Consider the following 11,748-nt stretch of genomic DNA (forward strand, 5'->3'; position numbering starts at 1 on the left):
AGGACTTTGTGCTGCGTTCAAAAACTCCTCGTAAACTACTACGCTTACATTTTAAACGAGTTTGCACCTCTATTGTTACTATTATTCCGAATGAGGACAGCGAGTTAAACACCGAACTGGTAACTCACCATTGGACCAACGAGACTTTTTTTTTAAAATCAATAAGAGAGAGAAAGACTGAGGCAATCCAACTTCTTGGAAGCGTTTTTCTCGTAACCAATTTTTTAAAGAACAAGAATGTGGTTTTAAAAAATTACATATTTAAAAACTGGTGCAAGAAACTAAACGTTTACGAAAGGCTTTCATTAAAAGATGTTCATTAAATACATAATTAATGAAATATTCTTCCAAGTTGAAGACTTGGAAGATTTTATTCGAGATACATAAAAGTGGTCTATTTTGAGGTGGAGGGAAATTGTAGTTTTTTAAAATTCCAAACACATTTCTGAAAAGTATGGCTTGCATTTGTACCTCCTATTGCTTAAATTATCTCTGCCAGTCTTTTTTCAAGGCTATCTTGGCTCTAGTGGCCTTTATGTGAGAGTGGAAAGTGGAAGACATGCAGCTGTGAAATATGATGCATAGAAATTTTAAAAGCGTACTGTATATCGTTTTCTTTCCACGTTAGTCATATACATCTTTATGTTGCTCTATCAAATACTATAATATGCACATTTACCCTGGTTCAACCCTGTCTTACACTTTTGTGAAAACACTATAAATACAGCCTTCTTTATTTCACATCCAAATTATGTACTTATATTTAAAATTTTGGGAAATTGGCAGCAAAGCGGAACTGAAGTCCAGTTCTTTGAGTGCCCTGATCTCCCAACCCTCCCGACCCCAAAGGAGTTAAGGGTGCAAGAATTGGATGGACGGATGATCCTGAGCAAATCCAGAGAAATTATATTGAAAATTGTTTTTCATCTATACAGACGAAACAAGCAACGCATGAGTGAAAGAGTTTATTTAGAAGAACAAAAACATTCCATCAAGCTCATGATGCAGCTGCTGATAAACAGTGATATTGTACATTACAAATGTAAAAATTGTCCACCTTTCAACATTGAAGAAACTAAAACAAGTTATTATTGGAAGTGGATTCTCACAAAAGAGCACTTACTGAAACCAGAGTGTGCTTAGCGTGCAAACGTTTAAATTTACGAGAACCTAGAAAAACGATAGAAGTACAACAATCTGACGGTTTCCCTTCTTGAGGCCTAAATGGATTTGTTTTAGTCAGACTATCTAAATCACATATGTCAGAGTCAAGGCCCGCGGGCCACATCCGGCCCGCGAGAAGATTTTCTACGGCCCCTGGGATGATCTTGATTTATTATTAGAACCGGCCCGCAGCAAGCCGGCGTTCGATCCTCACAACGCCCTTCGATACTCTGGCCTGCTTCGATACTCATAAGTCCGCAGGAAATTTACGAAGGCTTGGGCCGGTCCGCTGCACTAGACCAAATGCGTCATTTAAAAAAATCTCAATGAACATTCGATCAGTCCGGCCCTCGGCTTGTAGCTAAATTTGTAATTTGGCCCTCCGTCCATTTTACTTTGACACCCCTGATCTAAATAAACTGGTACAAAAGGTTTTAAGGCAAGAAAACTATTATCACAACATTTGGTGAACGGCTTCTGTAACCAATTAAAAAAAAAATTAACCAGAGCACAGGCTCAGTCAATTTCATCAATGTAAATTTCACTATAAGAAGAAAAACTAATCAGAAATTCAAGGTTTTAAAGTCAATTGCGAGCTTTGTTACAGCTCTCATGCCGCCCTTGGCTGTGTTACACATTACCCACCAAAAGCCTGGCGACGCTTTTACATTATTGTTGTTCACAGTATGGTTGTGCAATTTAATGTCTGGTGAAAGAGAGAATACAGCTTTAAAAAGACTTGCCGCCTTTTCAGAATATGATTGTGCGCAGATACATTTCGACAGTTTCATGATTAGAAAAGTACAAAAACAGTCAAACTGGCTGAAAAAGGTATTTCCCTGAAGTGTGTAGAGTGTAAACAGTGAAGTTGAACAGATCACTCAGAAGTGGTTAGTTGGAGTTTCGCTGGTCTTGATGGCCACATAGAGAATCTAGTGTCATGAAAAAACATTCGTCCTTCAGAGTTTCAATGTATTTGGACTCATTTAAAGCAGATTGTGCTGGAAAAGGTAATTCTACTGAATACAAAATAAAGTTTAGAATTACTCCACTTGTTAAATCATAAGTTAACTAGCTAACCACTCTGTTGGGTTTACTTCCACCATCTATTCCTCTATCTACCATCTGACAGTCTCACTGTATACGGAGATCAAACTACAGTTTAGTTACTACGAGAACGCTCTAACGGCTCATCTAGGAGGTCAAAAAGATCCCAGAACATCTGAAGAACTTCCTGCCTCTGCTAAGGTCAGAGGTCATGATTCAATAATTATGACCCTCTCCTCCAATATCCCCAAAAAAAAAAAAAAACACGAAAAGAACATTGAACACACAGTGTTCAATGTGTGTTGGTGGCAGTGTGATGGTCTGGGACTGCTTCGGAACCCTGATAACTGTTACTGAGTGATGAATTCTGCTTTATAATAACAAAAAAATAAATAAAATAAAAAGTCCCGAAAGTGAAAGTTCAGCCATCAGTCTGCAACCTCAGCATTGGAATAGTCAAAGTCTGAACTTAAATCCTACCAAGACGGGCTGACATGATCTAATACAGGCCATTCATTCCGTCTTTTACTGTGGATGAATTCAAATAATCCTGCAATGCTAACTAAATGTATCCCATTGCTTAATAAAACTCATATTTTCCAATATTGTGATTCCCTGATCAAGGAGCAAAATCCATCCTCTCTTATAAGAGCCGACAGGCCTGATCTGAGATCAGAACCACAATCAGTGAAAACAAGATGCAATATAAAAGATTGAGAAAACTATTCATAAATGAAGTGTTTTTATGCTCATCTCCATGACTTTTCAGAACGCTTAACTGCCGAAAGAAATTTACCGAAACTCAGTAACTAAATATGAAATTGGTTTGTTTAAAGGTAGGAGAAGGTAGAGTGAAACTAGATGCCTGTTGTTTGGGTTAAGCTTGAAAATGATTTTTTAAAAAATAATATGATTACATAAATTCTGAAAAACAAAATAATAATAATAATAAAAAAAACAGGCACATGTAATATAAAATACTGAACACTATTCATATCAGACATACTCAACACAAAAGGAGAAATCCATAATGCCAAGCCTATTAAAATTAAAAGTATCCTGAAATGTCACATTTTCCCCCAAGAAATTCACCTGACATCATGTGGAAAAGCACAACTCGATCTGTAATCACGTCTGCCAAGCTCAGGTTTCTGCTGAGAATTCAACATCAAGGGCAGAAATACATCTCTTTGGTCAGCATGGACACAATGCATGGGATCTGCTTCCTGGCGTTAAACCCTGGTGAATTGGACACAGACTCAAACTCTACTGCCACCTTGTGGTTTACTCGTGTCATGATGTGCAGAAGCTCCAGTTCCTGTCCGTATTTGCTGATCATGTCACACAGCGACTGGATGAACCAAGAGCCAGTCATCGTGTTCCTCCAGGAGTAGTAACCTGCGACAACAACAAATTAACCTGAATTAGTATTTTTTAAGCAAAAAAAAAAAAAAGACTAACAAAAGAAATTAGTAGTTTAAACACCCCCTCCCAACCTCACTAATGGATGGATAGACAGATGGATAATTTAAACACTTATGTTCAATTAACCTGGAGCAGTGGAGAAGGCGTAGAGGAAGTCTGCCTCCACAGGGATCTTTGTGGTTTCGTCTGCACTGTCGGTTTCAATACCCGGATCAAGATCGGTGCCTCTGCACGCCTGATCACAACGGACGAGACAAAATTTTCACTTTAAATAATATGACAAAGAAAGAAGATTTTTTTTAAATCTAAGGATTGGCCTTGCTTACCTGGATAAAGAAAAGTTTAGGTTTTCCCACCAGAGTTTTGCAGCGATCGCCTCGGTATAATGAAGTAAGGCTCTGGAGCTGCAACGGGCCATCGGTACCGAAGATCATGCCTTCATCGCCGTGGCTCAGCAGAACGCAGACGAACGAGGCGGAGTTGCTGTGATCGTATGTAGATGCTACAGAAACAAAGAGGTCAGTAAAAAGAGTCGTCACTATCGTCCATTAACAGAACCGGTTATGCCGTCAACAACAATTTGCTCCCCTTACAGATGTTTTGCAGTTTTGTTTTGTTTTACAGCATTTAACATCTTTCAGATCATACAACAATTCTTAATATCAGACAAAAATAAACCGCAATAAGTACAGTACAGTTTTCAAATGATGAATTTATTTTTTAAGAGAAAACCTTGTCAAAGTCTCCAGGCTGATAAATGTCAGTATTTCTGTTTGCCCTGATTGGGGCCTGATGCTTTCTGAGATCTTTCAGCCTACTTCACGTTACCAGGCAGCTTCTGCTTCACTAACGTCTTTATTAAGTTCAAGAAGTAATCAAGCCTGGCCAAAGAAAGTGAACCAAAATAAATAAATTTAAAAAACATTATAAAAATGGGATCAATCGCCGTCATCTGCTGATCGTCAGCTGGACAACTTTATAAATCCAACAAATGAAATCATCACTTGAAAACTACTTTTTTAATGTTTGTCAGAGTTATCTTCGTCTGAAATTAAAATTCGTTTGTCATCTAAGTGACAAAAACGCAAAAGCAGAAGAAATCTGTTAAAGCAGTGTTTCCCAACCCTGGTCCTCAAGGCACACTGTCCTACAAGTTTTAGAGGTTTCCCTGCCTTAATGTGCCTGATTCAACTGATTGCAGTTCAACAAACGCCTGTTAAATCAGTCATCAATTGAAATCAGCTGGACTGAAGCAAGGAAATACCTAAAACATGCAGGTCAGTGTGCCTTGAGGACCAGGGTTGGGAAACACTGTGTTAAAGGACAGTTAAATGTCTTTCCACAGCAATATTCCCAACAGGGAGGTTCTCAAATCTGAAAATACAAGTTTTATTTTGTACTTACCTGCATTTAAAATCTTCATCATCTGATGGGTTGTTTGATCATTGTAAATCTTCACTGCATAGCCCAACTTTGTAAACACTTTACACACATTGGCTGCATCAACGTCAGTGCCGTTTCGCTGATTCATACCTAAAAAGACAGAAAAGATGCAAAACAGACTGAAAAAAAAAATAATCTAGATTTTTTTTTTAAGGTGGCAACTTTAACCTGATTTCTACAAGTTCTGATTGATGCACAATTGAGAGTTCTGGTAAACTTAGTGCAGATTTATGAAGGATTTATTGTGATGGTGGTATCACGCTTTGAGTCAGTTTGTGTGACGGAATAAAATATTTCAAAAATCAGAACCAACAAGACTTGCTATGATATGCTGATATTATCAGCAATGAAGAAATAAAAGACTCAGGTTTACTGTGATCAAGTTACTTGTCCTTAAAAATCATATTTTTGCCTCCTTCCAACTCACTGTGATATTCCTAATTTAAATTATGATCATAAAGGAAGTAATTTTTTTAGAAAGTTAAAAATCTTAAACTTTACACAAAAATTTGAAAAATTGGAAAGTGTTGGAAATTTTAAATAGCCACAGATAGTGTAAGTCAGTAGTTTCAGATGATATACCGACACCTAATGAATATACAATTCCACCTAAAATAACACATTAATCAGGTGTGCCCAACTCTGCAATAAAACAACATAATAAACCAGGAACTGCTGCTAGAGCTTACCCCAGTCAAACAGTAATATATTAAAAGTGTTTATTGAACCAAGTGTGCTCTTTCAGTCCTGCTAGACAGGTTTTCAAAACAGAGTCTGCTCAGTGAGAACCACAAGCATCTGTCCATCTGAGGCTCCGTTCAGGAGCGATGGCAACCAAATTACTTCCCAATCAACAAAGGCGCTCACTAAAGCGCACACATCCATACACAGATACGCAAATTAGTGAGCAACTTTGGGTACTAAATCAAAGAATTAAACCCACAACCTTCGATTTCATACTACTCTACTCTACTATTTTATCCCTGGGTTAAAATAGTGTGAGTCATGCATACCTGGTGCACCGACTACAAAACTATGGGACAAGTGGTGCAGAGTCAGTGACCTGTATCTTCTGATTTATTTCTGAAAACTGTCAGCTTGAAGCTGAATAAATTCAAACAAGGCATGTTGTATTTCGCCCCAGTGAGCAATATAGTTTGTCCTTATGAATTTGTCATGCTTCCTTTAAAAAGGGTGTGAAGCACATCGTGAAAGGTTTGAGAACCAATGCCCTGAGGGAAGACTTCCAGCTTTGTAAAGTGCATTTTAGTCTCAGTGAAATTTCTCACCACACCCAGTTCAGCTTGAAGTTTAGACACACCTACCGTAACGCCATGCTACAATTCAAGAAGTCCAACCCCCACTCAGAAAGTCATGCGTGTGTGCAGCAGCATTCTGATGAACAACTAAGGACGCAAACTCTGGAAGGCATTTACAGAAATCCACAGAATGAAAGTGTTTGTTGTCATTTCTCCAGCAACTATCACAACAGGAACCTACATCTGAATGCCTAATTAAGTATCAGGGGATGCAGGTAAATGGTTTCAACACAGACACTACTAAAGTTCACAATGGCTCTATGGCAGACATTTCTACAACTGGCAGGAATGAAAAATCTTGTTGTTTCTTATCCAAACCTTCTCAGTCTGGTCTCTGATTCATCTCTAAAACATCTAACATGGGATGTCCCTCTGATGTTCTCATTCCTGATCCTATCCATCTTCATCACTCCTGCTGGTTCCCGGCCATCACGACCTGAACTACATACAGGGAATAAAAACTTTTAATCCCAGAATGCACTGCATTAACCCAGTTTCAGTTTCTAGGAAGAAGAGGAGCTTCACTGTGTGAATATGTGGCATCATGTTTTAACAAAAACTCTGTCCTTGAAGGAAGGCACCCTATTTACTGCAAAGGTATTACAATGGTGAAACATGGCAGTCCCTCTGCTGGCCAAAAGGAGAACTCCATTTTGACTATATTCTGACTTAAGAATAAGCCACGACTCTGGCTTACTTAAAATTCTGCAGAAAGAATCTTTGAATTATAGATTCCTCAAAAAGAGACTCTGATCCTGTTGCTGAACCGACACTGCTTCCATTTTCCTGGAAGAAGACGCCGCAGCTCCACAAGCCTGCTGTACGGGTACAGGGCCAAGCCGATGTTCGCCCAAACCAAGTCAACCTTTCCCAACCACTAACTGAGCAGCCACTGCAACTATTACTCGCGTTTTCCACTGCCCCAGGCTGGGCTGCGACCCCCCCTAGCTGAAAAAAGGAAAACTGTGTCCGTCTCCCTAATCACATTAGCTGTAGCTGTGCATTCATCTGGGAGTCTCAACTCCTCAAAAAATCCACAACACTTTGTTTTGTTTTCACCATCTGGTCCTCTGTTCTGCATTTGTTCTCTTTATCTTCTTCACTATCAGCTTCATCCTATGGCATCTATCATCTACCACTACCTTTACAGACACTAATCTCCATATTTCAAAATCTACAGATGCAGTCTGCCTTCATGCTCCTACCTCCAAACTTGTAAGTCACCTTCCTTCCTCTTCTGGAAGAAGGTTTGTACTACGACCATCTCCATCCTTTTCACAAAGTCCACCAACACATGTCCCTCTCCTATCCTGGATCCCAAACCTGCCCATCACTTCCTCTGTTCCCTTCACCACCCTGTCTGTTAAAGTCTGCACCAATCACCCTTCTCTGAACTGTGAGGTAACTCTACATCACATCATCTTGCTCACTCCAGACCATCTGATTCTCATCTAACTCACATCCGACCTGTGGGGCATGAACGCCAACAAACACTGATCATCATGTCTTTAATTTTGAGCTGCAAATTCAGGCTGACATTTTTGTTTTGCAGAATGTTCCTAATAAACCAATAAAAGAGGACACAAATCTTTAAGTACAAAAGATGGCAATAGAAACGGGAATATAGGGTGAAGTATAGATATTTTCTGTACTCTACCAAGACCTGGAAAATAATGAATTTAAATTCTAGACCTTTCCACACCGTAGGAACCCTGGACATGACAAATAAATACCAAAGCTTCGTTATACACTTAAATAATGTAGTGAAATTCTAACTAGAGGTGCCACAGAGAAACCGGAGATCAGACACATTTAATAAGCATCTTCAGTTCCCTTGGGACCAAAGCAAATCTCACTTTAAATACGTTTCTGATTGGTCAGCTGCTGTCTGATGGGTTTCTATCAAGGGTAAATTGTTTCTATTTTGAATCTAATTTTTAAGGAAGTCATAGGGACATTGAGTTAATTCATGGATCAATAATGTGCTTATTTGAGCAATAACAAGTGTAACTGGTTGTGAAACAATGAGGTTCCGCAAGAATAAGCCAGCAGACCAACACCCTTTCAGACGCATCAACCATTTTAGATATTGCTTATCACTTTCTGCCAGCAGTTTTACTCTGAAAGCACTCAGAGCAAACAAAATAAGCTGCAGTTACAACTCAAGTGATTCCACAACTTATCATAATCAGAGGAAGGAATGCCCAATATTCCACATCATAAAAAACCATAAAGAGTGAAAGAAATCAGTAGAATGAGATTAAAAAAACCCTTTTGGATATTGATGTCAGGATCAGGATCTAATAAAGATTTGACAAGCATTCTCTTATGTGTGCCCCAGCCTGACAAATTAATTTGCATTTATTTTACTAAACAAAGTAGCAAGTAGTTCTTTAGAAAATTTATTTTATAATCTACACTACTGAAAAACAAAACTGTTTGCCCCTTCCAGTCAACTACTTTTTGATTTCAGTCAAACTGAAATATGTCAGGTCAAATTAATTTTATTATTTAATATCAGACATAGATAACACGTTATATGTTACGTATTTACTAAGATCATCTTTGTTTGTTCACACTAATAAAACAACCACTTGGTAAACATATATAAAAGATTTGATCATCGTTGTCAAATTTAATCTATGTTTGTAGTTAGAGGAAAACATGCAAGTGAGTTGATCGCATAGATGGATTTAAACCACATTTCTTCCTAATATTTCTTATCCTTCATCACATATATTCACTATGAGCATCACGGGTAGAGAAAGATCGTCCAACAGGTAAACAACATTGACATGAATGACAGTTACCTATAATATCCTGCCAAATATTGCATTCAAACAGTCCTTGGTAGTCACACACTAATATTATGATCCCAGCTGTAGTTTGATATATTGAACTGCTATATTTTTTAAATACTCATTCTCTATTGGGGATTTTTTTGGTCTCTAATTTCTATAAATGCAATGGAGTATATTTTTAGTTTACATGAATTCTGCAAATGGTTGTACAGTTTTGAAATAATCATTTCACTGTTGAATTAATATACACCAATGTTAACAAGTAAGATGGCACAACTATAAAATGTTAACTTCCTTATTTAAAATGTCACCCAATTCTATTGTTTCTATAAGTAGATGGATAACATTTCCAGCCAGTATCGTGCAACTAGTTTCATTCTGACCGAAAACATAAGAACTAGTCAGAGGCTAAAAGGAAACCGGATAAAGCATCACCTGTGCGACTGTCAAAGTTCTTGTTGTTGATGATGATGCACTGGCCAATGTTGGGGTAACGGAGGCTGTATCTGAAGCTGTGGGAGTGGGGCTTAGCATCAACGTCCATGGGCGAAGAAGCAGACAAAGATCCCGCAGGCCTGCAGGAGCACAAACCAAACCACATTTCATCATCTTATTGATTAAAAACAACATTAAGTGATGTAGGTCAGAAAGTCAAACCGACAAATGAGGAACTCGGAGGCTCCGAGAGGACTCAGAGTCTGTTCTACTGACTTGAACATGACAAAGAAACAATGACCCCTGAGGATAAAGGTCGTAGACAGTCTCCCCTTGACTCACTGTTTTCCAAAGTCTTGCTTCGCGTCTGGGGTGTCCCCTTCAGGACCTGGTCTTCTTGCGGACATACTTCTAAACAGGATACAAAGCGTAAACCCGGACGGAGAAACTACACGCCCTGAGCGCTTACCAGAGAAACCAGCTACGAAATAAAAAGGCACGCAGACGTAGACGTCGACTAGAGCGAGTAGAGGAGCATTTAGCTGCTTACCCGCCCAGTAAACAAAGATGCCTACGTCATGCTAAGATGCGCTTGTTTTTTTCATGCGGACATCCCGTGTTAGTCATCACGGGAAAACCAGGGTTGAAACGTAGACCTCCAGAACTGCAGTCAGGCGGGTTGTGTTGTTTTAACAATATATTTTTGACGTTGGCGTAATACATTATCACATGTATGAACGTGAAGATTTAATGTTTATTTATAATTAGAGCCATTTTCTTTATTCGGCTCTCATTGTAACGTGATAAATATGTGTGTCGTAATAACCTGATATATTGTATAGAAAACGTAAAAACTGCATTGTTAAAACAATAAAGATTTAAAATTAAAACGTGATGGTTCTATTTTTATTTTTGCCTGGGTGAGTGGCAGCGAAGGTTCCGTGTAAAAACGAGACGACAGCGCCTCCATGTTGTGAGAGGCAAGTTTTCTTTGGAAAGCGGTAGGCTACAGCTGCTTGGAACTGGAGACAGGACAGGAGTACTGGCATTAGTTTCATTCGGCACGTTTGTTCACATAAACAAGAAATTTATTACGCGTGCATTTTAGTCTAATTATAGAAAAAGAATTGTTAGAAAATATTTTTTGTAAATACGTATAGTATGGAAGTCCATAATCATGCTTTACAAAAGACGAAAACATGGTTGAGAGAAAGACAAAGTGTAATTTAGATGTTAGAACAAATTTGTGAAAATCAAAATAAGAGCAACCATGAACACAGGGGTGCTAAATGCTGCTCTTAATCTACCAATACCCAACTACTAACATTTGCTATAATGTTGTGCTGTAAGTAAATATTATTGTAGCTTAGCTTATGTTTATTCGTCTAAAACACTCAAACACATAAAACTTTATTAGTCAATCAACATTCTAACAAATCCAAAAGATTCAAAACAAAGCAATTCCTAAGTGTTTCATAAATCAATAAGATGTAGGCTTAAGCAATCCAGTTTATATGTGCCTGCCCTTATATGTTCATTACAAATAAAACATTTCCAGAAAACACAGAATCAACAGCTAAATCCAGACAAAAGAATAAAAAACAGACATATTAAAATCTACTTAAATCGCCCTCACAAATCTCTGTCAGATTTCAAATATTCAAGTCCTTTTACTTTACAGTTTTCTATGTTGACCTTGCTTGCTTAGAATGAAGCCGATTTACCGAAAGTAGTGTAGCTACAACATTCGAAAACCTTATTCAGTCATTCTCCACTTTTCACGTGAAACAATGCAATGCTTCACTTGTGACGTAAACAAGAGAGTCAACAACATAGTAAACAATGGCCTCTGGAAAACTGTTCAAGGAAAATACCTACTCTTCCAGTTACTTAACACTTACAGGTAATAAGTGGTTTTATTTCCTCTTCACGTGGTCTGATTCCTTCCCGAGCTGTTGTCACTTTACAAAGCATTGGTTATCCAAGTTTCAACTTGTGAACTCTTCCTCTTCTGTAATACTTTGAGAAAACTAGTCCTCGACTTTAATGAAGTAAACCTTTGGTACAGTAGTAGGCATACTAATTCCGGCAGTTAACTTTAAACTATAGATGTT

The 11,748-nt window shown here is 38.2% G+C and overlaps 1 protein-coding gene across 1 annotated transcript; it reads right to left on the minus strand.

Moving 5' to 3' along the window:
• Positions 1–1,455: 1,455 nt before the first annotated feature.
• Positions 1,456–10,204, minus strand: casp3a (caspase 3, apoptosis-related cysteine peptidase a). The gene is made up of 6 exons (XM_044115301.1): positions 9,977–10,204; positions 9,635–9,774; positions 5,041–5,169; positions 3,963–4,138; positions 3,763–3,871; positions 1,456–3,609 (listed from the first exon to the last, which is right to left on the minus strand). The coding sequence occupies exons 1-6, from the start codon at positions 10,039–10,041 to the stop codon at positions 3,380–3,382; spliced, it is 849 nt and encodes a 282-aa protein (XP_043971236.1). The 5' UTR covers positions 10,042–10,204; the 3' UTR covers positions 1,456–3,379.
• Positions 10,205–11,748: the final 1,544 nt, after the last annotated feature.

The sequence above is a fragment of the Gambusia affinis genome, linkage group LG04, assembly GCF_019740435.1.
Source record: "Gambusia affinis linkage group LG04, SWU_Gaff_1.0, whole genome shotgun sequence".
In the NCBI taxonomy this organism is placed as follows: domain Eukaryota; kingdom Metazoa; phylum Chordata; class Actinopteri; order Cyprinodontiformes; family Poeciliidae; genus Gambusia; species Gambusia affinis.

Coding starts and splice junctions, on each gene's coding strand:
- casp3a (XM_044115301.1), bottom strand. CDS start 10,041: ATGTCCGCAAGAAGACCAGGTCCTGAAGGGGACACCCCAGACGCGAAG. Junction 9,775..9,976: donor AAGCAAGACTTTGGAAAACA/GTGAGTCAAGGG, acceptor GTGCTCCTGCAG/GCCTGCGGGATCTTTGTCTG. Junction 5,170..9,634: donor GAACTTTGACAGTCGCACAG/GTGATGCTTTAT, acceptor CTGTCTTTTTAG/GTATGAATCAGCGAAACGGC.